Source organism: Chiloscyllium plagiosum, unplaced genomic scaffold (genome assembly GCF_037043375.1).
Source record: "Chiloscyllium plagiosum isolate Xiang-an unplaced genomic scaffold, Cpla_swu_hap1 HiC_scaffold_37, whole genome shotgun sequence".
Taxonomy (NCBI): Eukaryota; Metazoa; Chordata; class Chondrichthyes; order Orectolobiformes; family Hemiscylliidae; genus Chiloscyllium; species Chiloscyllium plagiosum.
Genome location: NW_028270175.1, coordinates 11,805,731 through 11,833,641, shown reverse-complemented (window position 1 = coordinate 11,833,641; position 27,911 = coordinate 11,805,731). Strand labels below are relative to the sequence as shown.

The 27,911-nt window shown below is 42.4% G+C and overlaps 1 protein-coding gene across 11 annotated transcripts in view; it reads right to left on the bottom strand.

Annotated features, from left to right (window-relative positions):
- LOC122540403 (protein polyglycylase TTLL10-like) overlaps window positions 1-27,911 on the bottom strand; it is a 159,576-nt gene that overhangs the window by 88,418 nt on the left and 43,247 nt on the right. For 10 of the 11 annotated variants that reach the window (XM_043676101.2, XM_087980323.1, XM_087980328.1 and 7 more), the window contains exon 4: window positions 26,339-26,961. In XM_043676101.2, the coding sequence (XP_043532036.2) occupies window positions 26,339-26,771 (433 nt within the window). In that variant the 5' untranslated portion in view covers window positions 26,772-26,961. Of the gene's footprint in view, window positions 1-359; window positions 617-26,338; window positions 26,962-27,911 lie in introns of those variants that run through there. The other variant, XM_087980332.1, reaches the window with a different exon arrangement.

Sequence of the window (27,911 nt, the reverse complement as noted above, 5' to 3'; positions counted from 1 at the left end):
TGTCAGCCAACTTGCACGCAGCAAACTCGCATGAACAGGAAAAGTGATAACAACCAGGTAACCTGAATTTGATAAGGGATAAATATTGGTCAAGATGAGGAATAATTCCCTTGTTCTTCTTTGAAATAATGTCTGGTGCTCTTTTACATCCTCCAGAGCAGACAGATGGGATCTTGGTTGAGTGTTGCATGTCCTGGAATAAAAGGTCTGAAAGTCACTCATTGTAAGGGTGAATGAATCCCTGGTAACTTTGAAACGTAAGCCCAATCTAGCTCGGGTTAGAGATGACGCTTTGAGATTTACATTGTCTTCACACTGTATGATGTCCATCTTTTTCATCTTTAAGGCTAAACACTAACCTGGAGAAGCACAAGGCTCCTTAGAAGTTATGTCGCGTGGAGTGGACAGATTTACGAGGAAGTTATCGTTAAATTCTCTTGTGTTGGAAACACCTTGCTCTGATGCCATATTATCTTGAAACCAGTCCTCCTGATCCACTGTGATGCTCTTGGTAACCACAGATAGTCATAAAGACCTTCCTTAAAGGGATACTACCAGAAAACTGTGATAAAGTACACTGCAGATATGTCTGTTGCTGATACTTTGAACATTTGCATCTTTGGGTCAAATTTCCTGTCAACAGAATAAAACCTGCAAACAATGCTGTAAGTTTGATTTACAGCAGCTACATAAACATCATTTGAAAAGGTTCACTGTATCCTATTCATGTCTATTTTGGGAACAAATCCTGCCTGGAATCAATCCTAAAAATACACTGGTCAAAGATGAAATCAAAAGTCATGACTTATTCTTGTCATTGTGAATGGTAGAGAGAGAATCAATTAGGCATTGTCTCCATTAGAAAGTACTCAACAAACGTATTTTAAATTGAGAGAAACTAAGCATGCAGCATGTCATTGTGACCACACATTGTGATGTAATTAATGTTATGTCAGATGTTTATTGAAAAAAAGAGTAGGGTTGCCAAACATGTTAAGGATCTAATCGAATAGTCCAGATTAGACCATAACAGGACAGCGAAGCAAGAGCAATTAATAATTAGCTTCCAACTCAAATTTTAGCCTTACTGCCACTTCGGTTATGTGTGATTGATTTTTATCTGTTAGTAAAGTTTTGGTAATGTAGACAAAGGGGGCTGCATTTTCAGGCTCTGGTGATGTCAAGAACAAGGCAGAGAGGATCTGAAAAGACCTGCACTTGTCCTCTGCCCTGCACTGGCCATTTTGGCTTTGGTGGAATTTTCCAGTAGTTTCCAATCAATACAAAATGATGGTGGCCCACTTACGTCGCCTGGGGATGGGCAGTCATTGGCAAGCTGTCTTCAAACAGACCTGTAGCACCTCCCTGTCTTCCCTGATGGAAACGAATGCCAAGGCCATCTTATTGAGAGATTTTCCCCACCTCATGCCTTCCATCATGACCCTCAAGTCTGCCACACTGGTCTGGTTTCCTTTATTTAAATTTATGAAAATAGTTAGTAAGAAGGCACATCTATGTTCAAGCACCCTCAAGGCGATTTACCTTTATTACAGGCTGCTGCTCCTCTCAAACAGGAAGGCCTCTGATTGGCCTGTTGGGTTGGAAAGCAATCATGCTTCGTGTTAAATGGACAGGGGATTCTGTCTCCATGAACCATGACACACTGGTCAAAATTCCAACTCAGTGACTGTTCCCCATTGGCAGATTCAGCACCCCATCCTGTTCCCCACATACTTCGAAACAAAATTTCAACCCAGAAGTCATCACCATCTCTCGGTGTCTACAAAGAAAACTGCTTAAAAAACTAGAAGTACTTTCCCCTGCCTTATGAAGAATAAAAGCCATCACTGAATAAGAACATCTGTAACTTGTATTGAGACATCATGTGCCCTCAACAAAGCAAAATATCCCAAGGTATGTTTTACTATGTTACATACCTGAGTAAGGAAATTAAATTTAGTCAAGACGTCATCAGTGGTCATTAATCCAATACAATCATCAAAGGTGTTCGTACTATGAGCAAGACAGAAACAAAACTAAAAAGATTGAAACAGATGGGTGTTGGAGTGGTGGGCACAGAGTTAAGCTCTAATGTTGTGTGTAAAAGCATTATAAAGAAAGGGGAGGTTATAGAGGAGCTGAGTGACAGGTGGGTTTTTCAGGGGGATGGTGATACCAGCACTTTGAAATGGGGATGTAACATCCAAACTGACTGGTTAGTGACATCTGCAAGTATTGGCTAGTACAATTTAGGTACTGCATGCGTTTGATGCACCGCACCTTAGAAAGGCAATATTGGTTTTGGAAGGAGGAAAACGCAGATGTACCAAAACATTATCAGGGATTTAGAGGAGAGGTTACATAAACAATGCTGGTACCCCTTTCAGTCACAGAATCCCTACAGAGTGGAAGCAGGCCATTTGACCCATCGCGTCCACACTCCCCTCCGAAGATCATCCCACCTCCCTACCCTACCCCTGTAACCCTGCATTTCCCATGGCTAACCCACCTAAACTGCACATTCCTGGACACTATTGTACAATTTAGTATGGCCAATCCACCTAACCTGCACGTCTTCGGACTGTGGGATGAAGCCAGAGGAAACCCATACAGAAATGGAGAATGTACAAACTCCACACAGACAGTCACTCAAGGCTGGAATCAGACCCAGGTCCCTGGTGCTGTGAGGTAACAGTGTTAACCACTGAGCCACTGTTCATACAGAAAGTTAAAGGGTGATTTGGATGAACTTTTGAGATTTTGAAAGGAATTGATATGACGGATAGATCTTTCTGCACATGGGAGATTCTTGAGTAAGAGCCCTTCACATTGAAATTAAAGCAAGGTTCCTTCGGGAAAGGCATTAGTAAAGACATATTTGTGGAAATAGCAGTGGAAGTGCGGAAGGCTTTGAAACACACTTAGGTGTTGATCTCTGGAGTGGGAAAACCTGCGCAGTAGCTGAGGTAAAAGCAGGAATCTGGAGGCCCTCTATCATTAAACTTTGTGCTTGAGAATACAAACAACAGAGTAAGAAGCAAGATGTATGCTTTCCTTTAATACTTTTCAAACCACAAAGTTGCAACTCCAGCAGATCGAGAGCTTATACATAATTTGTAATCATTACAATTCTTTACTTTGTGAGGCTACTTTTTTTTATTTATTCATTGTTGTGGGATATGGGCATCGCTGGCTGGGCTAGCATTTATCCCTAGTTGCCCTTGAGAAGGTGGTGATGAGTTGTCTTCTTGAAACGCTGCAATCCATCTGCTGTGAGTTGACCCATAATGCCATTAGGCAGGGAATTCCACGATATTGACCCAGCAACGGTGAAGGAACGGTGATATATTTCCAAGTCAGGATGGTGAGTGGCTTGGAGGGAAACTTGAAGCTGGTGGTGATCCCATGTCCTTGTCCTTCTAAATAGAAGTGGTTGTGGGTTTGGAAGGCGCTGTCTGAGGATCTTTGGCAAATTTCTGCTGTGCATCTTATAGATATTATAGCTTTACACATTCTTCAGTTAGCAAACATTTGAGGCCTAGCATTGCAAGAGGGACAGATAGACCCTCCACAAAGAAGTCAGCAGCTAGTGACCAGAGAGCATTCCAGATAAAACTGCTCCCACAGGAGAATCTAAAGCTAGGGTTATAGTTTCAAAATAAGAGTTTCCCTTTTATAATGGAGATGATGAGGAATTCCTCTTCTTGTAAGGTCATTGGTCTCTAGGATTCTCTTCCACCAAGATCCAATGGATCAGTGAAGGCTCAGTTAGAGAGATTTTTCATTGACTGGGGAACTGAGGGTTATGGGGGTCAGCAGCAAAGTGTAGTTAAGGCCATACTTAGATCATCCGTGACCTTATTAAATGGACGAGCTCCTGTGCCTATTTCGCATGATCTTACAGAACAGAAAGAGGGTTAAACTCCATATAAATGTACAAAATATGGCATGTAATCTGACACATACCATGATTATGAATATGATTGTTTTTATAATACAATATAATTATTAGAATATTGAAAGAGATACAAATTTTAGGACTTCACCAGAACTAACGCAAAACTGACAAAGAAAACAGTCCCATTAAACAGGTTGAGTTATTTTCCTAAAGCACAGTGAAAATGGTAATATCTACCCTAGACAAAGCCTGGTCAAGATTCCAGGTGGATGCTGACATCCATGCAACTGTACCCCAGCAATACTCAAAACTTCAAAAAATACATGTACATTGTCAGTTTGTGGTTCTGTCCCAAAGTGAGATGGTCCAACAAATAATTGCTGTGATGATGTTTAATCAAGTTTATTTGTAGTTTGATAGAGATGATGCCAAATATCCCCGCATTATAGAGGTTGTATATATTTTCTTCAGTAGCATCTTTCAAGCGTGTAATTTCTACAGTCAGGGGTAATGGTAGCAGGGGGTGCACAGGAATATCAGCATTCACAAGCTTCACTTCAATCACATACCATACTGACTGGGGAAACTGTTGTGTCAAAATCCTGGCCCTCACTTCCTAACAGCACTATGGGAGTATCTACATCAATTAAACTGTGGGTGTTTGAGAAGGCAAATCACTACCACTTTCTCAAGGACAACTAGGGATAACCAATAGATGTTTGCCTAGCCAGGAATATCCACATTCCAAAATTGTACAGGGTTCCAACAATATACTACTTGTTATTAATTAATGTTAAAGTTTGCATTAACATTGCATTTTTTTAGCATGATAAATTTCTCAAGAAGAATTTATAACCCTGTGTAATGAAAATCATGAAAACAAATTCTTGAGAATTCAAAATTTTCTTTCAACCACAACCATCTAAAATTTAGAGTCATACTTAATAACAAGGCTGACGCTAAAACAGCATTCCTTTGTATAACTGCCAGGCAAATCTCAAAATGCCTGAAGGATTTCTGGGGCATAATCACTGGATTGGAGCTTAGGTTTAGCAGCTGTGTCAATGGTTGGCAGGTGAAACTGTTTTTTTTAATATTAATAAAAGCTGAAAGCCCTAAAAGGTCAAGCAACCATCCTGGTATCAACATTACAAGATGACAAACGCACTGATCATTTCTGAAACAGTCAGCCCATAGCAAGTTGAGGCCAGGCTGGGCAGACAGGTTTATCCAGTTCTCAAATTAAAATGTTTATACGAAAATTCTGCAATGATAGTGTATCAGTTCACCTCATGCTAAATCTCATTTCCAGGGCCTTATGCAGGCTTGTGTTAATCTTGAGCTGAAGCAGTGTGCTTAAACCCATAGCATGTCATGCTGTAATGCAGCTTTTATTATAACTACTGGCACATCAGTCAATGGGAAACTCAGAGGAATGAATAATAAGCACCTGTGCATTACCTCAAAACTCAAGCAAACAAGTTGAGAGTGACCAGAGTAGGTGATCCGTGCCAGTGAAAGATAAACAGGTATTTCACTCTTGCCCATCATTTCAACTCCAACAGAGTAAATATTTTATTTAAGTAATTTTTTTCTTCTTATGTTGTGTTATTTTCTGATATTGAACAGCAGATCATGAGCACCTAAAAGGAAATACGTTTGGCTGATTGATGGCAAGCAATCAGAAAAAAACCTCAATAATGCAAGACACATCTCCACTGAGAGCCTAAATTGTAGAATTAAGGAATATCAAAAGTCTGAAATTCTACCCAGTAAAACTAACAGTCAATAATAAGGAAATAGTGTGCACCATGTTACCACACAGACCTAGGTGTGGCTAAAATAACTCTGATTCAAGCTCTAACATTGCAAAACAATTCCAGATAGAATCTGTCGAAGAGATGTCACGGAGGAAATTTACCTGTATAAATACTAGTGCCAAATCAAGCAAATTAGATAGTTTGGGTAGAAGCAAACTGGGATCTGAACAAAACAGTTACACCATTTGGATGCAGGAGCACAAGTAATATCATGTCAGCTTGAGTTTACAAGTTAGAATTAAGTTCCAAAGTAGTAAGATACAAAGAACAAGATGCTCGGGAGCAAATACAGCATTATCAGGGAACACACACTCCAATAAATACACGATTATTTATAGCAGCATTGCTGGTTAGCCATTATAATTGTCTTCATATTAAAAAGGGGATAAACAAGTACTAGAGAAGATGCAAATAAGACATGCAAGGATGACACTAGAACTCAGAGGTCGGGCTGACGTTTCCTGACCCTGAAGAGAGAAGTTAGGATGCAAGAACAATAAAAAGTTGTCAAATGAATGTCCGATAGGCCACTTTTTTCTGAACAATCTTGTGGAGGCAGGGTCAATGTGGCAAATTTCTGCTCACCTGTAGCAGATAGCCAATTAAGTCTATTAACAAGCTAATTAGGGAAAAGGCAATGGCACCACCAACATCTCAAAACTGCATCCTTTCTGATCTGTGCAACACAAATAGGCAATGTTAACTAGTGCAAGGAATTAGCATTTTTAAAAAATGTTGTAAGTATGCAAATCTAGGTCCTAAATTGAAGGAGGGTGCATTACCTTTCAACTGCAAAAAATAAAATGAAACAGTGTTGTTCTATTGGAAAAATGCCTCCTGCTACACAGCTTTTAATCAAACCAAGTCAACACTTCTCAGGTCAGAGTAACATTAACTTCACGGGGTGGAGGTAGAACAATGTCAGCATGCCTGTTGGAGGTCAAAGTTTATGAAGTGCATCTAACTGATACAAAATGAAGGAAGGACACAATGTGTAATAATTACCTTCAAGGTTAAATGCGATAATCATTGCAGGTTGAAGAAAAGCATACTCTTTTTGAACAAGGACTTCTAAGCTACTATTTATCACAGTTGTTTAGCAATAGCTCCAGCTTACCTGCTGTAAATATTATGCAATTTATGTGCAAAAGAAAAAGTATTATGTAAAGCATAATGAAATGAAAAAAGGCTCAAAGCATTGACAAAAATAGGACACCAATTTTTAAGTGATCTAAATGTGAGGTAAATCCAAGGTTGATTACATTTTGTTTGAGTTATCACATAATATATGCTGAGGAAACATAGACAGATAATGTTTTACAAAGATATCACTTGAAATCTCAAGGGTCTGTATCTTTAATTAGCTGAACAGGATCTGATTTTAGTTCAGTTCCAACACATTCACTTACACAATTAAAATTGGGCCAGTAAAAAAGTCACATTACTTGCTTCAAATGGAACTGTTCTATACCTTCATAGCATCATGCTGTGACAGCACAAGGTGCAGGTCTCTCAGTAAAAGATTTACCTATTCTTCACTCTACACCTGGCCTGATTTCATTCTCGATTGACTTCACATAACATAATCGGATAAAGTATAATATGCATGTCTGACCTGAACCTGCTCCATTTCTTGTGTATTTAAACCTGAGGCTTAACTCCATTTTACTTCAAAGTCAGTTCGGGCCTTCATACATAATTTACATTCTACATTTTCAAAGCAGATTTGACTGTGTGCCAGCGGTGAACTTGTAGATTATTAAAGGACTCTGAGAGACTGCTTCACCTCCTGTACTGATGCCTATATGAACAAAGTACAAACCCTTTTTGGAATTAAGTTCAGTTGAACAGTTGACACCTTTAACTACGGCAGCAGATAAATTAAAGCTGAGGCTTTTTAATGTGCATGGGCCTTCAACATTCAACATCTCAGTTAGAACACAAATTTCTAAAAGCTAAGAGCTTTTGGTGTATTTTGTATTATTACAACAATTCATGAGCCATCTCAAACTAATTTTAAAGTCTGCCATGGATGTTTTGGATCTAATATTGCCTACTTATTTTTATCTGATTTCACTCCTGTGATGCATCTTGGGACACTTTTACTGGATTAAATGTGCAATATTGTTTTTGGCATGAAATTCTCAGGCAAAGTTAGTCCCTTCAATGAAAATGAATGTGGTTAGTTTGGATCAATCAGAGAGTAAATAAAAAATGCTACATGTATTCATTCATACAGATAAAAGGAAAGGTAGCTGCACAATGTTCAGATTGACCAGTAACAGGCAGATTCAAGGTGGTAAATTTTCACATTCAACATCTCAGTTAGAACACAAATTTCGACACACCTGAGGCATTACTTCACCTCTATAATGACAAGCTGCCACTTTTGCTTAGCTAACAGGGAGACAAGCCTTTCTATCCTTGCTATCTTGTTACTATATTTTCTAGTTGCTCCTAGGCACTTTTGGTATTATGTTCAGTTATATTTGCTAGTAACTATAAAATTATAAAGTAATCCTTTACCTGTTATATAAAAATGAAGCACGTTTGCTGCTCAGTTCAACAGGAACCAGCCTTCTCCTCGGATACTGGGAAAGCATTTTCCTTATCTTCCTTAAGGAAGAGTATACCAAAAAAACAACTATGAAGTTAAGTTTTCCAAAGAATGATCCTCCCTTTACCTGACCTCCATGACAACAGTAGCTACCAATGACATTTCCCTCCTTCAGGAGGGAAAATAGTATGTTCTGATTTTCCCTCATATTCCTGTCTCATCCTTTGATTTATTAATTACCTGAGACAAAGTATTGATGTTCCAACAAACATACGCCATGAAGAGTAAGAATCCATTAGAAAAATGATGCCATATTCTCAAACTACAGTAATTTATAGGAAAGCCAAACTATGCATAACCTCTTGAAATGATGTCTCCCGACCAGCCTGGACAAATGGAGCTCAGATTCCTTGGCAGTGGAAAGGCCACAATCTTATTTTATCTGCTTGATGCACTCAGAGATTCAACTTACTGATCAAACAGGTGCCATCTGGCCAATAACAGATGGGGTTTTATGCAAAACAGTTAACTTCTTGAAAATGATGTGTACACATTGAAGCTGAATCAGGTCCTTGGCCTGCTTGGGACAGAAAACTTTCATGGAAGCGGGAAGTCGCAACACATTGTAATACAAAATTTACAAGAATGTATGGAAGAATAAGAACCCACTAAACATGAACACAATTGACAAAGGACATCAACGTATTAAAACACTATTGCTATCACTCAAAATCAGTCTTCCAGGCCATTGACAAGAAGCTGATGCAAGGTCCCTTGCTTTCATGCTGCTTTTACCTTACTCCCTATATGCTACACAATTAGTGCATGGCAATAAAAGAACCACAACAACACAACTGAGAAAAGTTCAGCCTGGAGAGGTGGTCACAAATAGAGTACAGTCATAAAAGCAAATTGATTCGTGTATAGGAGAAAGTAAAAACACCTTTAATTTTATAAATGGTTCCAGAATCAATCATTTGATCAAAAATATAACTGGGTAATTGTTAATAGACATTTGTCAAATTTTGACTTCCTTTCTTAAATATGAATGTTTTCATCTTTGAATCTAAAAATAGGCTACAAAAATACATTTTCTTTAGTGCAAATGTACAATACTAGACACACAAGATCAGAGACTATCTAACAAATATTCAGAAATCTTCAAAATGAACTAAGAAATATAAAGAAAATATATTCCTAAAAATATACTGAATCTCCTTTCTGTGGGGAAAATCCATTTTAATAAATTATTTTATGGCACGTCGCTAGCAAAGCCAGGATTTATTGCACATCTTAATCCATAAGAAATGTTGTGGTGAACTGTCTTTTTGAATCCCTGCAGTCCATGGAATTTTTGATCATCCACAGTGTTATTAGAGGGGTGATGTCTAGTAGACCTGGAGAGGAACTTACAGGTGGTAGTGTTCACATGCTTCTGCTGCTTTTGTCCTTCTAGGTGGCAGAAGTTGCAGATTTGGAAGGAGCACTGGTGAGTTATTGCATCGTGTAGATGTCACTGTGCATCAGTGTGCAAAGAGTAAAAAATTCACATAGTGGATGGGGGGTACCAAACTAGCAGGCTATTTTATTCTGGATGGTATCGAGCTTTTGCATGTCATTGGAGCTTCATTTGTCCAAGTAATTGGAGAATATTTCATTATTCCACTGACTTGTGTCTTTTAGATGGTGACAAACTTTGGGAGTCAGAACAGGCTCTGACCTGTTCTTATAGCTGCATTATTTACACGGCTGGCCCAGTTCAGTTCAGTAACCTCCAGGACTTCATTAGTGAAGGATTCAGCAATGGTAAAGCCATTGAATGTCAAGGGTGGATTGCTACATACATCATAGCATTAAACTGTCCTGAGATGTAACATTACAAACCAAAGACAACATTGTACTCTTCTACACATCTTGCTCAGATTGTGCATTTCACAAACTTAACTCCCCTATACATTAATTTGTTGGTATTGTTGTTTAATAGTGAAATCTTAATTTTTAACCAAATTGATTTCAAAGGAAGGGAAGGCATATACAGAACAGCCTCGATTATGCAAACAAGACAGGCGAGATGTATTTTATTTGGATAACTGATTGTTCGGATAATAGATTATGTTTTTGCGGGATCTTGAGATCTTATTTGGATAATCCGAAATTCGGATAATTGACATTCAGGTAACCAAGGCTGTTCTGTATTCTGGTTGGCAATTGAGGTTCTTCAATTCTGTTATCTTTTTATTGCAATTGTACTCCAGACTAAAGGGTGTTTTCTCATGCAGCAAGGTTTCTTACTGTGTGATCCAAGTTACAAAAGTTCCCATTGTGTACTGCTAGAGGTCGATCCTTTTACAATCATGAACATGATAAGATAACTGAGAAATCAAATATTCTATTTATATAATTGTTTTCTCCAACTCTTACTGACATCTACTCTAAAACCCAACAAATGTGAATCACTAGTTTTCTGATTGTGTTATATGATCCATCTGGCAACTTATTGTGCCAATTTGGAGAAGTTTTCAGGGTAACCCAGAATGTATACCAGCTACAAAAGGATCCATGATCATTCCTGACAAGCTACATTCTGGTTATTTTGCTTACAGGGACAGTATCTTATAGGGAGAATAATCTCAAGTATGGAACTAATCCTTTGACATTAGATTAGGGAGAAAAGAACCCTAATCACAACAAATGGTAGCAATTTAATTAGGCTGAAGTATTGGATGATGACAGAACCAGGCTATAAGTCTGAGTAAATTACCAAAATCAAACACCGCAAAGAATGAGCACCAGCTCACAGAAAGACACTGGCCATTAAAGAAAAGACTTCAAAAAACATGCAGAGACCACTTAGAGAAGCTTAAATTAGAGGTTGCCAAGGAGAAGCTCAAGGAGATTTAGCTCCAGCTGAATAATAATTACACCGAGATTGCCACAGAAGGTGTGGATACTTTCTGTAAACAGACGGTGAAGGAAAAAGGGAGGCAGCAAGGCAGTCAAAGAAACACTTATTAATATAAAACTGAGAGTGAAGGCAAAGGGTCCCAGATGGCACAAATTTATGAATATGAAAAGTGAGAGGCAGGAAAAGTCTATCAAGCAAGCCTTAATCACACCATGGTGCCACAATACTGTGACTAAATAATAAGCTTCTTCCATCACCCAACCCTTTCTCCACACTCATCGCCCTCCCAAAACCACACTCTTGCTCAACCACCCAGCAGTCAGATAATCTCCTGGGGGTGGTAATAATTTTACTAAATCCAACCTTATACCACAGGAATGATGTAGAAGGATTCCTAAGGCCCTCTGAGTTGTTAACTGATTCTCCCACTTCGGGTTTCCACATGTAAATTCAATGTGCAGATCGTGATTCTCCCTGCTTATGACTACGAGCGACGAGAATTATACAACATTTCAAACAGTTCACAATGCATTCCTACTGAGTTGGCAGAATAATAAGAAAACATTTGGAAATTGTGGTTCGAAGGTGTCGTATTTCAGGACATTTTGACATTTTTTCTCCACAGAAAAGCTCTGGATAAAGAGTTGTTTTAAATGTTGGAATTTTAAATAAAAAAGCATAGTATATTCCCATGTGAAGAAAAGGGCTCTGAGACAAAGCCTACTTAAAATGTTGATGTTTGATGTTGTTTTTTCCATAGTTTGAGTCGCTAGTCTCTTCACACTCATTGAGTTGGAGAATCGCTGATCCCAAGCACTTGGCAGGTTTTTTTAATCAGGTTGTGAATTGCAAAAGATAATTAAAAAGTTCAGATAAACCAATTGCCAAGGACCTTATTGAAACAGAGGATGCACAGTCAGTGAGGTCTTTGAAACAGAATGATGACACCAAAGAAGGTCCAGTTAAAGTTACATGAATGCAAGAGAACGCAGGTTTAGGAACTATTCTGATGAAGTCAAACAAGATAGGACTGTGTGGATGTGCTATGTTCTTTATTTTATATTATTAAACAAAAGTAATTCATATTGATTAAATTAAGAGAGTCTCACTACAAACATCGATTGTTCATTTTACAGTAAAATAAATCAGCTTACCAATCCATATAAACCCTATGTGGCTGAGCATTTGCTTGTTCTGACTTTGGCGAGTGACTCAAGAATACAGCTAAGTGTAAGAAGCAAGAATTGAGGAGTGATGGGCCCGAGAACAAAACTCAATTAATAGAGTTCCAGGTTTTTTTTTCATGGGAGGTGGGCATCTCTGCCAGGGCCAGAACCTATTGTCCATCCCTAAATGCCCAGAGTGTGTACTCCCAATGTAGGAGACAAGGGACCACCATTAAAAATGGCCTCCGTGATCCATGTACCATTGCATCCAATGTTTTTAATCTTTTGTATTAGTAAATAGTCACTGCGCCTGATGAGAAACAGAACAGAAAGGCACAGTATGATAACTGATGCATTAGACAGCAAGTGTTTGGATTTGCAAACATTCAGGATTTTCAGAGCACTGTCTGCTCAGGAATGATTGTTAGTTCATGAGAGTCTGTTACTTCTTCTGTCAGCCAGCATAAATGTACACTATAGAAAAAAAATTTCTTTATGAATTCCATCATCAATAAGCAGTTATTCATGTTGACTTAACTCCCTATAATTGTAGAAAGTGTTGAAGTTACTTGTATGCCAAACTTAAGAAGAGATGCTGGATATGAGTTTAAAATCACCACTCCGGTTTTACATGTGCAAATTGCTGTTTCACTGAGCAGTGACGTTTGCCGCAAATGCAGCCATCATAACACTTGAGAAGGTGATGGTGAGCCATTCCTAGATGAATGTGCTTGGCATACAGAAAGGATTTGTGCTGGTAGAACCCCATCCTCAGCAAAGGCGATGCAGTTGGTTTTATCAGACAGTAAAAAAAAATTGCACAGGAGCAGAGTTTTACAAACCTGAACAAGATCAAGTTGCCAGTCTGTGTAAAGGTGGGATACTGCTGGTCTAATTCCAAACACAGAGAAGGCTTCCAAATTAGAAATGTGACTTGGAGGTACCGGTGTTGGACTGGGGTGGACAAAGTTAAAAATCATACAACACCAGGTTATAGTTCACCATGTTTATTTGGAAGCACTAGCCAGAGAAATCTAAATTTCCTAATACTTGTATCACTTCTACAAAAGCTCCTGGTAGAAAACATACTTGTCCTCTCTGACCTGTAACTTCCCCAAGCTCATTCCTCCTATCGAATAGCCTGCCAGCATTTCTATCTCAGGTCACGGTTGATGCATTGTCATACCAATCTGTTCCCCATGAACCATTGTTATTCATGATCTTTGGCTGAATGATAATTTCAAATTAAGATGAAAATAAATAAATTAATTACTTCTTGGAATCATTCTTGCACAAAATTCAACAGCAAGGCGGGGGGTGGGTCGCGCAGAAGGCACACACAATGGCCATTTAAACAAGTTTTTTTCCATAAGTTACAATTTTATCATTCCAGCAATCTTTAGATTCCATATATTTTCTAATCAACCTGTTCAAAGATGTTATTATACACTTCTGGAGCAGGTCAGGCTTCCTGGCTGAGGAATACTGGCCCTGTGCCACAAGGGTCTTACCATTACATTCTGTAAGGTGTGTGATGATAATCCTTTTCTTAAGCAGATGTGAATGATGTTGCAAGGAGTATACTGATATTGAATGAATTGTTGCTAGGAATCAGGTCACATTTTCCCAATCCACAATTGATTAATTTGCCCTTTTATCCATTTCTTTGAGTCACAAAGATCAACATTTTCTCAATTCACATGAAGGTAAATATGTTCTGTTGATATGCCTAAGTTAAATAACTTTTTTTTATTCATTCACGAGATGATGGTATCACTGGCCAGTTTTTAATTGCCCAGTCCTAATTGCCTAGAGGGCGGTTAAGAGTCAACCACATTGCCGTGGGCCAGACCAGGTAAGAACAGCTGCATTTTAGTGAACAGATGAGATTTTCTCCCTGACAGTTGACAATGGATTCATGGTCCTCGTTAGATTCTTAATTCAAGATTGTTATTGAATTCAAATTCCACTATCTGATGAGGGTGGATCAAACCCATGTCCCCAGAACATTACCTGGGTCTCTGGATTAACAGACCAATGATAATACCACTAGGTCATTGTCTCCCCTACATGGTTTACTTCATCAACACTAACTTTAAAGCAATTCAACAGAAATTGGATTCTTTCTCCCTCAGTTTACCTACCCAGCTTCAGTTTGCTCATGATGTGTTGTTGGAAAAGCGCAGCAGGTCAGGCAGCATCCAAGGAACAGGAGAATCGACGTTTCGAGCATAAGCCCTTCTTCAGGAATGAGGAATGAGGAAACTTTCCTCATTCCTGAAGAAGGGCTTATGCCCGAAACGTCGATTCTCCTGCTCCTTGGATGCTGCCTGACCTGCTGCGCTTTTCCAGCAACACATTTTCAGCTCTGATCTCCAGCATCTGCAGTCCTCACTTTCTCCTAGCAGTAGATTGGGACTGTGCAAATGGATCTTTACTCTTTATCTAATGCAGCAATGTCCAATTTCATACTACAACCTTATTGTCCCTTGGTTTGTGTCCACACACCTTTCTCTACCCACTACTTCATATTTACAGGAACTGCAGATAATATTTTTAATGTGTGCTCAAGAGAGCTACATAAGATTTGAAGAATGCTGCAATTTTCAAGCTCCTTCAAGATGCAGCACAGTCTTGATTAGCCTTATTAAAAGAAGCCCCAGATTCTACAGAAACTTTGGCCTCAATATTAATTCTTTCATCTCCACCCACCCCTAGGAGAGGCAGGAGAGGGGTTGCCTCATCTAACTCACCACAATGGTATTTTGATGAGAGTGGGTTGAAAGGTATGTTACGTATTGTGATATTCATTGTGGTAGCCCAATTTAGATACAATAATTTCTGCACCAGTTTCCCAACTGGGAAAACTGGCACCCAAATAGGAGACAGAACTACCAATTCCCATAGCACTGCTTGTGGGACAGGACAGCAGCCTCTGGCCTCCTTCTGTATCAACACTGATGACGCTGGAGGGATTGCAGGGGTGGTGCCCTCTACTCATCCTCACTAACCCCTTTCCCGCATCCAAAATCCTGATCTGTTGCTCCCTCCCTCCCCTCAATTTGGGACACATTATCCCAAACAGCCTCAAGGTTATGGTCCCCTGCTCCTGGTTTATTTGCACCATGCAGCCTGCTAGCTGCCAGGTGGTTACCAGTACAACAAAGTGAGGCAGTCAGCAGGATGACTGTGATGTGGTGCTGTGGTGTTTTCTCTGGGTGTCTGTTCAATGCATCGTTTTCTGCACAATTCCACAAATATTGGACCATTTCAGTATGTGATCACTATGCTATTGCCCCTCAAAACCACACACCGACCTCCCCAAATCCATTTGCATTGGGATCTCTCTGATCCAGTGCTTTCTGGCTGCAACATTTGCTGAAGTTGCTGTTTTATTTGCTTTATTGCAGAAAGAATTTCTCAAGTATCATGAAGCTAGGAATCCCTTTCTGCAATATGAGATGAAGCTACAGAATAAAACAGCAGCTGCTCACAAAATTTGCAGATAGCTGACCAACAGTCTCAACAATAAACACAACTAAAACAGCCTTGATGATGGCCCTATGAAAGTGCAGGAGGCATGAATTCATGTGCCTGTATAATGAAGAACTATAACAGAAATTGCTGAAATTCATTCTCAAATCTTATATAGGTATTAATCTTACCAAGGAATACCAATGTAATGTAAATAGCCAACAAATCGGCACTCTCCTCTCACACAGTATTAATGATGTTTTCTCTTTATTGGTACTCTTGCAAATTGTCCTGATGGGTACAAGATGAAAAACGTTGACAAAATGAGCTTTTTCAGGAATACTTAAATTCATATATCAACTCTATTCCCCCTTTGGCCATGCTGATACCACAATCCCTATGCCATGACCCTCACCTCCACATCACATTTACAGAGTCTTCCCACTCTTCATGATAGTAGTCAGTGTGCGTCACAGAATAGAAATGCAAAAATCAGGAACAGAAATAGGACTCTTGGCCCTTTAAGCCTGCTCCTCCATTTGATGGCTGACCTTCATACCACTTTCCTGTCTGGCCCCATAACCTTCACCTCATCTGTTAATCAAAAATCTAACTTAGACCTGATTAGATTCAATGACCCAGCCAGTGGACCAGGTGCAGGGAAATGGGATTAGCATGGATGGACATTTTGGTCACCATGGACAAGTTTGGGCTCTCTGCTGTAGGACTCTATGACTCTATTTACGGCTCCCTGGGGAAGAGAATTGCAAAGAATGATGACTCTCAGAGAAAAGAAAATCCTCTTCATCTCAGTCATAAACTGAGGACTCATAATTCTTAAAATGTGATTCCTTGTTCTAGGAGTAAGACCCATTGAGTCAAATCCCCTCAAATTCTTAAATAAAAACAGATAGTGCTGAAAAAGCTCAGCATGTCTAGCAGCATCTGTGAGGAGAGAAACCGAATTAATTTTTCAAGTCCAACTTCAGATATTTTCTTCTATATTTTAACCAGATCATTTCTCACTCTTCTAAACTCCAATAGGTATTGGTCCAATCTGTTCAACCTTTCCTCATGTGCCAACTCTTTCATTTCAGGAACCAGTTAACTGACCACCCTCTGAACTGCTCTTAATGTAATTATATCATTAAGTTAGGAGAACAAAACTGTAGTAAATACACCAGATGTGATATCACTGAGGCCCTCCACAACTCTACCCAACTTAAATGGCCATTGATTTTCAAATCTTCTCCTCAGTCCACAACAGAAGCCTCAACTGGTTACTTATCCCCAAACCCTTCCCAAATCTTGCACTGTCAGAAGTCAGACGACACCAAGCTATAGTCCAACAGGTTTATTTGAAATCACAAGCATTTGGACAACTGCCTCTTTGTCAGGATTTCATCCGAAAGCTTGTGATTTCAAGTAAAATGGTTGGAATATAACCTGGTGTCATCTGACTTCTGTCCACCCTAGTCTGACACAAACATCTCTACATCAAATCTTACACGGGCAGTTATCTACCTCTTCTCGCAGTTCATAAAGCTACCATTTCCCCACTGAATTGGGCAGTGTTGTAGAACAGAGAGATCGAGATATTCAGGTACAAAATTCTTGGACAATTCCGCCACAGCTAGACAGTGTGGTTAAGAGACATTTAGCTTGCATGCCTACATTGCTCAGACCTTTGAGTATCAGAATTGGGACGTTATATTGAGATTGTACAGGACGCTGGTGAGGGCTCTTCTGGAGTACTGTGTGCAGTGCTGGTTCCTCTGCAGAAAGATTATCATTAAACTGGAGAGGATTCAGAAGAAATTTATCAGGCTATTGCTGGGAATGGAAGGCTTGAGTCATGAGTGGCTGGATAGACTGGGACTTTTTCACTGGAGTATAAGAGGTTGAGAAGTGATCCTGTAGATGTTAATGAAAGAGGTGAGAGGAGAAATGTCTGTAAAAGACACAAAGGGTAGTTTCTTTGCACAGAGTGGTTCATGAAAAATGTGTTGCTGGAAAAGCACAGCAGGTTAGGCAGCATCCAAGGAGCAGGAGAATCAACGTTTCAGGCATAAGCCCTTCTTCAGGAATGAGGAGGGTGTGCCAAGCAGGTTAGGATAAAAGGTAAGGAGGAGGGACTTGGGAGAGGGGCATTGGGAATGCGATAGGTGGAAGGAGGTTAAGGTGAGGGTGTTAGGCCATAGAGGGGGTGGGGGCGGAGAGGTCAGGAAGAAGATTGCAGGTCAAGAAGGCGGTGCTGAGTCCGAGGGTTGGGACTGAGATAAGGTGGGGGGAGGGGAAATGAAGAAGCTGAAGAAATCTGCATTCATCCCTTGTGGTTGGAGGGTTCCTAGGCAGAAGATGAGGCACTCTTCCTCCAGGTGTTGTGTTGCCATGGTCGGGCGATGGAGGAGGCCAAGGACCTACATATCCTTGGCGGAGTAGGAGGGGGAGTTAAAGTGTTCAGCCACGGGACGGTTGGGTTGGTTGGTGCGGGTGTCCCAGGGGTGTTCTCTGAAACGTTCCGCAATAGGCGGCCTGTCTCCCCAATGTAGAGGAGATCACATTGGGTGCAGCGGATGCAGTAAATGATGTGTGTGGAGGTGCAGGTGAATTTGTGATGGATATGGAAGGACCCCTTGGGGCCTTGGAGGGAAGTGAGGGGGGAGGTGCAGGCGCAAGTTTTGCATTTCTTGTGGTTGCAGGGGAAGATGCCGGGAGTGGAGGTTGGGTTGGTGGGAGGTGTGGACCTGACGAGGGAGTCACGGAGGGAGTGGTGTTTCCGGAATGCTGATAGGGGAGGGGAGGGAAATATATCCCTGGTGGTGGGGTCTGTTTGGAGGTGGCGGAAATGACGGCGGATGATACGATGTATATGGAGGTTGGTGGGGTGGTAGGTGAGGACCAATGGGGTTCTGTCCTGGTGGCGATTGGAGGGGTGGGGTTCAAGGGCGGAGGAGCAGGAAGTGGAGGAGATGTGGTGGAGAGTATCGTCAACCACGTCTGAGGGGAAATTGCAGTCTTTGAAGAAGGAGGCCATCTGGGTTGTTCGGTATTGGAATTGGTCCTCCTGGGAGCAGATGCGGCGGAGACGAAGGATTTGGGAATATGGGATGGCATTTTTACAGGGGGCAGGGTGAGAGGAGGTGTAATCTAGGTAGCTATGGGAGTTGGTCAGTTTATAGTAAATGTCCGTGTTGAGTCGGTTGCCCGAGATAGAAATAGAGAGGTATAGGAAGAGGAGGGAGGAGTCTGAGACGGTCCAGGAAAATTTGAGGTCGGGATGGAAGGTGTCAGCAAAGTGGCTGAACTGTTCAACCTCCTCATGGGAGCACGAGGTAGCGCCAATACAGTCATCGATGTAGCGGAGGAAAAGGTGGGGGGTGGTGCCAGTGAGCTGTGGAAGATGGACTGTTCCACATATCCGATGAAAAACCAGGCATAGCTGGGGGCCGATGCGGGTGCCCATGGCTACTCCTTTGGTTTGGAGGAAGTGGGAGGATTGGAAAGAGAAGTTGTTCAGAGTGAGGACCAGTTCAGTCAGTCGAAGGAGGATGTCAGTGGAAGGGTACTGGTTGGTACGGCGGGAAAGGAAGAAGCGGAGGGCTTTGAGGCCTTCGCGATGTGGGATAGAGGTGTACAGGGACTGGATGTCCATGGTGAAGATAAGGCGTTGGGGGCCGGGGAAACAAAAATCATGGAGGAGGTGGAGGGTGTGGGTGGTGTCCCGAACATAGGTGGTGAGTTCTTGGACTAAGGGGGACAGGACCGTGTCGAGGTATGCAGAGATGAGTTCGGTGGGGTAGGAGCAGGCTGAGACAATGGGTCGGCCGGGGCTGTCAGGTTTGTGGATTTTGGGCAGGAGGTAGAAACGGGCGGTGCGGGGTTGTGGGACTATGAGGTTGGAGGCGGTGGATGGGAGATCCCCTGAGTGATGAGGTTATGGATGGTCTGAGAGATGATGGTTTGGTGGTGGGAGGTGGGGTCATGGTCAAGGGGGCAGTAGGGGGAGGTGTCCGCGAGCTGACGATTAGCCTCAGCGGTGTAAAGGTTAGTGCGCCAAACTACTACCGCGCCTCCCTTGTCTGCTGGTTTGATAGTGAGGTTGGGGTTGGAGTGGCGGGAGTGGAGGGCTATACATTGCGAGGGTGAGAGGTTGGAGTGGGTAAGAGGGGTGGACAGGTTGAGGCGGTTAATGTCGCGGCGGCAGTTGGCTATGAAGAGATCGAGGGCGGGTAAGAGGCCAGCACAGGGTGTCCAGGTGGATGGGGTGTGTTGGAGGCGGGAGAAGGGGTCATCAGAGGGTGGGCGAGAATCCTGGTTGAAGAAGTAGGCGTGGAGGCGAAGGCGGTGGAAGAATTGTTCGAGGTCTCGCCGCGTGTTGAACTCGTTAATCCGGGAGCGTAGTGGGATAAAGGTGAGGCCTCTGCTGAGGACTGATCTTTCATCCTCAGAGAGGGGGAGGTCTGGAGGGATGGTGAAAATATGGCAGGGCTGGGAGCTAGGACCTGGTGTGGGGCTGGAGCTGGGAGTGGGGGCAGGTTAGGTATGGGAGCGGAGTTGGGTGTGGGGGCGGAGTTGGGCATTGGGGAGGAGTTGGGCATGGGGGCGGAGATCGGCGTGGGGCGGAGATCAGCGCAAGGCGGAGATCGGCGCGGGGGCAGAGATTGGCGTGGGGGCGGAGACGCATGCAACGTGGTTTGGCGCACCAAGCTTTACATTACTGAGGCTAAATGCCAGCTCGAGGACACCTCCTCCTACTGCCCCCTTGACCATGACCCCATCTCCCACCACCAAACCATCCTCTCCCAGACCAAACATAACCTCATCACCTCAGGGGATCTCTCATCCACCGCCTCCAACCTCATCGTTCCACAACCCCGCACTGCCCGTTTCTACCTCCTGCCCAAAGTCCACAAACCTGACTGCCCCGGCCGACCCACTGTCTCAGCCTGCTCCTGCCACACTGGACTCATCTCTGCATACCTCGACACGGTCCTGTCCCCCTTAGTCCAAAAACTCCCCACCTATGTTCGGGACACCACCCATGGCCCTCCACCTCCTCCATGATTTTCGCTTCCCCGGTCCCCAACGCCTTATCTTCACCATGGACATCCAGTCCCTATACACCTCCATCCCCCATCACGAAGGCTTCAAAGCCCTCCGCTTCTTCCTTTCCCGCCGACCCAACCAGTACCCTTCCACTGCCACCCTCCTTCGACTGAACTGGTCCTCATTCTGAACAACTTCTCTTTCCAATCCTCCCACTTCCTCCAAACCAAAGGAGTAGCTATGGGTACCCGCATGGGCCCCAGCTATGCCTGCCTCTTCGCCGGATATGTGGAACAGTCCATTTTCCGCAGCTACATTGGCACCACCCCCCCCCTCCCCCCCCCCTTTTCCTCCGCTACATCGATGACTGTATCGGCGCTACCTCGTGCTCCCACGAGGAGGTTGAACAGTTCATCCACTTTACCAACACCTTCCACCCCGACCTCAAATTTACCTGGACCGTCTCAGACTCCTCCCTCCCCTTCCTAGACCTCTCCATTTCTATCTCGGGCGACCGACTCAACACGGACATTTACTATATACTGACCGACTCCCACAGCTACCTAGATTACACCTCCTCCCACCTGCCCCCTGTAAAAATGCCATCCCATATTCCCAATTCCTCCGCCTCTGCCACATCTCCTTCTCGGAGGACCAATTCCAATACCGAACGACCCAGATGGCCTCCTTCTTCAAAGACTGCAATTTCCCCTCAGACACATCTCCTCCACTTCCCGCTCCTCAGCCCTTGAACCCTGCCCCTCCAATCGCCACTAGGACAGAACCTCACTGGTCCTTACCTACTGCCCCACCAACCTCCAGATACATCATATCATCCTTCGTCATTTCCGCCACCTCCAAACAGACCCCACCACCAAGAATATATTTCCCTCCCCTCCCCTATCAGCGTTCCGGAAAGACCACTCCTTCCGCGACTCCTTCGTCAGGTCCACAACCCCCACCAACCCAACCTCCACTCCTGGCATCTTCCCCTGTAACCGCAAGAAATGCAAAACTTGCGCCCACACCTCCCCCCTCACTTCCCTCCAAGGCCCCAAGGGATCCTTCCATATCCGTCACAAATTCATGTGCACCTCCACACTCATAATTTACTACTTTAACTTCCCCTCCCACTCCACCAAGGACATGCAGGTCCTTGGCCTCCTCCATCGCCAGACCATGGCAACACGATGCATGGCGGAAGAGTGCCTCATCTTCCGCCTAGGAACCCTCTAATCACAAGGGATGAATGCAGATTTCTCCAGCTTCCTCATTTCCCCTCCCCCCACCTTATCTCAGTCCCAACCCTCGGACTCAGCACCACCTTCTTGACCTGCAATCTTCTTCCCGACCTCTCCGCTCCCACCCCCTCTCTGGCCTATCACCCTCAGAATCAGAGGAAATGGTGGATGGGGGTAAGTTACGACATTTGAAAGACATTTAGGTAAGTAAATGAATAAGAAATATTTGGAGGGATATTGGCCAGGCGGGTGGGATGAGTTTAGTCTGAGATTAGGGTCAGCTTGGACTTGTTGGACCTAAGGGTCTGTTTCTGTGCTGGATGACTTTATGATTCATTCATGTGACCCCCCCTCCCCCACATTCCATCTCTTCTCCCCAGGCCACCTCCAACTCATACCATCTCACTGTCTACATTACAACAGTTCTAAAGTACTTCATCAGCTGTAAAGGCTTTGAGACATCCAGTGGTCATGAAAAACGTAACGTAAACCCAAGTCTTTTGTTTTTTTTCAGTGAACTTCCTCACTCCTGCCTGTTGAGCTGTTTGAAGGGATGGAATGTTGCTATGGGCAGGAATTCTTGCAAAAGATTTTAGAGATCAGAAATCAAGATCTCACAATACTAGTTTAAGAATTCCTGCAGCATTTAATTCCCGGAGCATTCAAGCAAGTTGAAGCAGGAACAGTACTCATTTTTAACTCTCCAGGAGATTACAAAGTGAACAAGTGCACATACTGTATCCTCACACATGACCTACATTATACCTCAGAAAGTGTTTAATTTGATAGCAGCAGTTAGTTTCAATTTCCCCAGCTTAGGAAGTGATTAAATTGGTCAGGATATTTAGCAACCTCAGCCCATAGCAGACATTAGCTCCCACAAATCAAAGAATAGTGTTGATATAGGCTGAAGCATCTTCCGCAGTACCTCAGCAATTTCTATGAAAACTAAAGTAGCATACACTATTCCTTAGTTAAGGAATGTTTGTGCTAGAAATAATAGTTACTGGGAGCTTGACTGAAAATGTTCACATTAATTTTTAATTTGCGCTTTGAAAGCCCAGTGCACTGCTGAGTAGCTGCGTACCTAGGAGACCCAAACTCATGTCAGCACCACTTAAAGCCAGGCAGCACTGCTTAAAGCATTGCAGAAAGCATTGCAGACCACACCAACTGTGTGTATCTCCTCAAAACATCCAGCATTTCCATGAACAAAAGAGCTGAACTCCAGAGGTAAGGTGAGAGTAGCTACCTTTGATGTTAAGGCAGCTTTCAACAGAGAATGGCATCAAAACACAAAGCAAGATGGTTGTAGCTTTTGGAGCCAACTATCTCAGCTCCAGGATATCCCTGCCGGAGTTCTTCAGGATAGTGTCTTAGGCTAACCACCTTCAACTGATTCAACAATGGCCTTCCCTCCATCATAAGGTGAGAAGCAGAGATATTCACTCATGATTGCACAATGTTCAGCACCATTCACAGCTCCTCAGATTTTGAAGTAGGCGGTGTTCATTTGCAGCAAAATCTAGACAATATCCAGGCCTGGGCTGATAAGTAACAAATAATACCCATGCTAGACAATGACTAGCAGAGAATCCAACTATCATCCCTTGACATTCAATGGCATTACTATTACCGAATCTCCCAATATCAATATCCTGGGGGTTACCATTGACCAGAAAATCTTTGCCACAATTGATAAAGGCACGCATATCAAATGTCTTCCTGACCGCCTTATCCACTTATGTTTCCACTTTCAGGGAACTGTTGTCTTGTATGCCTAGATCCCTCTTTATATTGATGCTACTGTATATTTCCTTCCTGCACTAGATCTTCCAAAATACATCACCTCACATTTGTCTGGATTTAACTCCATCAACTGTTTCCCTGCCCAAGTCTCTTGCCTATCTATATCCCGCTGTATCTTCTGACAATACTTCTTACTGGACCAGTTATATAGGTCCCCTTATCTAAGAAAATATATTATTTCATTGGAGGCAGCTCACAGAAGGGTCACTAGGATGATCTCTGATATGAAGAGATTATCTTATGAGCAAAAGTTAAACAGTTTGAGACTCTACTCACTGAAGAGATGATCTCATTGAAATATACAGGGTCAATGCTGAGAGGATGTTTCTCCTCAGGGGAGAGTCTAGGACCAGAGAGCATCATCTCAGAATAAAGAGGCGTCAATTTAAGACCAAGAGTCTAGTGTCTTTGGAACTCCATGTCATAGAGAGCTGTGAGGACAGAATCCTTGTGTGTATTACAGGCTGGGATAGACAGATTCTGGATCAGCTGGGGAATCAAGCATTAAGGAGAAAGTACAGGAAGGTGGATATGAGGAATGTTGGAATAGCCATAATCCTACTGAATAGCAGAGCATGTTTGAGAGGCCGAAATAACCACTCCTGTTCCTATTTAGCATTCTCTTAGTTTTATACAATTACCAAGGCTTTACAAAAGCAAGCCAGAGGCTAGGAATTCTGCAGCAAATAACTCATCTGCTATCTCCTCAATGCCTGAAGGCCAAAGCAGGATGTGATAGAATACTGTCCATGTGCCTACATGAGTGCATCTCCAACAATATTAAATAAGTTTGATTTTATTCCGGACAAAGCCATCTGCTTGAATGGCATCACATCCATCATCTTCAACATCCATTCCCTATAAATCCAATGCACAGTTGCAGCAGTGTGTACTGTTTTAAAGATGCACTGCAGTCACTAATCAAAGCTTCTCGGATAACACCTTCTAAACTTGAAACTTCTACTAATTCAAGGAGTGGAGCAGCAGATGCGGTGGCCATCATCTTTTTCAAGTTGCTCTCCAGGCAACATGCCATCTGATTGCTGTATACTTATTATTGTTCCTTCATAGTCGCTGGGTCAACAACCTGGAACTCAGCCTGAACCTTACAAATAGGGCTGGTGTGGAAGTTCATCAACCATGAATCCAAACACCTGCTCCCTGAGTACTCTTGGGTTCCTTTATTGTTTTCACAACAACAGAACAGTTCCTTCAACCCAATGATGCTTCTTAAGGCCACATGGCTCTCTTTATATGGATTCTAGGCAAGTGTGGTTGGGATGCAAAGCTGGTCCTCAAGCCAGCCAACCTTTGCGATTAGCCAGCCACTTTAAGGTGAAGGTTAATAGTGGGTTTTAGTAAATCTGCCCAACCAAATTTACATGTCCGCTGGAATCATATCTGCCTATTCCGTATGCTTACAGTGTACTCTCCCAATGCCTGTGTTAACTCAATCAGTAAAATGTTGCTTAGTATGCAGCATACAGGAAGTGCAGACTGGATTCTAGTAACCAAGACAACACCTGAAGCTCTGGAACTACATGCTATGCAATCCAATTCTGCAGCTCATATTTCCATTGTGCTTAACAGAATGGACTTCCACAAATAAAGCAGCTCACATTTAACATTTGCATTTGCCTTTTATTTGGAGAAATCACCCCAAGATACCTCCCAAGAACAACACATGCTCAACACTAAAAGAGATTTGGAAAGAAGAAGTAAGGTTTGGTTAAAAAGGAGCATCTTAGGGAACAGGACAGACAGAAGATATGGCAGACAACAAGGTGGAGCAATGGTGGAACAAAGAGGGAGGAAGAATGACCAAGAGGCTAAAGCCAGAGTGACCAGAGGATTGAGAGATTTTTTTGGAGGTTCAATTTTTATATGATAGTGCAAATATAAACAGACTTAAAATTAGTACATTTAAAACATTGCTAGTGTAGACAAGTTCTAAACATAGCTGGAAATGTGTTGCTGGAAAAGCGCAGCAGGTCAGGCAGCATCCAGGGAACAGGAGAATCGATGTTTCGGGCATAAGCCCTTCTTCAGGAATGGGGAAAGTTTGTCCAGCAGGCTAAGATAAAAGGTAGGGAGGAGGGACTTGGGGGAGGGGCGTCGGAAATGTGATAGGTGGAAAGAGGTCAAGGTGAGGGTGATAGGTCAGACTGGGGTGGGGGCGGAGAGGTCGGGAAGAAGATCTCAGGTTAGGAAGGCAGTGCTGAATTTGATGGATTTGACTGAGACAGGGTGGGGGGAGGGGAAATGAGGAAACTGGTGAAATCCGAGTTCTAAACATACCCTTACCTATGCTGCTCAATAAATTGCAGTTTGCATCTTGCTCTCCAACAGATAAGGAGCTCGAGGACAAAGGCAAGGAATAAAGCTAAACATAAGGTGAGTAAATCTAAAGTACACAGACCTGAAGTATTTGTCTCGGATGCTGAAGACATTGTCACCTGATGACCCACAACCTCTACTGCTTGATCCAGAGCCTGTTTCCGCTTTCTTTTCTTCCCCTCTGGTTTGACTGGTTTTTTCATCTTCTTGCTTTCTGCACCTCTGTCTCTGTCCATCTTCATAGAATCTACTGACCCCTGGTTCTTTTGAGCACGAAAGCTGTCATTTGTCTGACTGTAGCCAACTTTAGTGGTATTTGCCAGGTGAACTATTTCTTTGCATGGCACATGTTGGACATTCTCACTGAAGTTCACACATGCAGCTGCTCTGGAAACAGGGACACATGTTTTGACTGTTTTCAAATCTTTTATTGCTTTCAGTTCATTCTCTCGCTGTTTCGTGGTCTTTGACTTCATTGCTAATGGTTCACTCTGGGAACTGAGAGAAATTGCCATATTAGAATCACATGGTACTGTAATGGATAGTCTAATCCCTTTCTGATGTTTCTTGTTTGTTTTCTTCCAGCACTTGTGTTTTTAAATTTTCGGTATCAACCTGTTTGTCTGCAGTTTCATCCTTCTCTCCCTTAATGAGAAGACAGAACTTCATTCAGGAATACGTGTGGGTTAGCTCCAATTATGTTCACTGCAAAGATTGACAAGCAAGAAAAACAACATTTAACATCAGATATATTTGGTGCAATGGAAAAAAGTAAATTAGTGCATTGGTATTCGTTTCTTTATTTAACAATGTCAGCTGACACCATGGTACAATGATAAATTCCGACTGCTTACCTCCATTCTCTTTCAGTTTATGCAATGCAAAGCTGATTTTTTTTTAATTTAAAAAGAGAAAATTTCTGTAAAATGAAGTGTTGATTTTTTTAATTTAAAAAATTCAATACTTCATTTAACAGAAATTTTCTCTTCCCCAATTTAAATTTTTTTCCACATAGAATCATAGACAGGTGCAGCACGGAAACAGACTCTTCAGTCCAACTTATCCTTGCTGACCAGATATCCTAAATAAATCTAGTTCCATTTGCCAGCATTTGGCCCACATCCCTCTAAACCCTTCCTATTCACATACCAGTCTAAATGCCTTTTAAATGTTGTAATTGTATCGGCCTCAACCACTTCCTTTGGCAGCTCATTCTGTACATATATCACCCTCTGCGTGAAAAAGTTGCCCCTTAGGTCCCTTTTAAATCTTTCCCCTTTCACCTTAAATGTATGCCCTCTAGTTCTGGACTCTCCTACCCCAAGGGAAAGACACAGTCTATTTACCCTAACCATGCCCCTCATGATTTTATAAATCTGTTTTGATGTTTTTATGATTTTTAACATGCTTTAATTTGATTTAAATCAAAGATGTATGGGTGGAATGGTGACTCAGTAGTTAGCACTGCTGCCTCACAGCGCTGGGGACCTGGTTCTATTCCAGCCTTGGGTCACTGCCTGTATGAAGTTTGCACATTCTTTACCGTGTCTGTGTGGGTTTCCTCCCACAATCCAAAGATATGCAGGATAGGGAAATTGCCTATAATGTCCAGGGAAGTGTATATTAGGTGCATTAGTCAGGGGTAAGTAAAGATT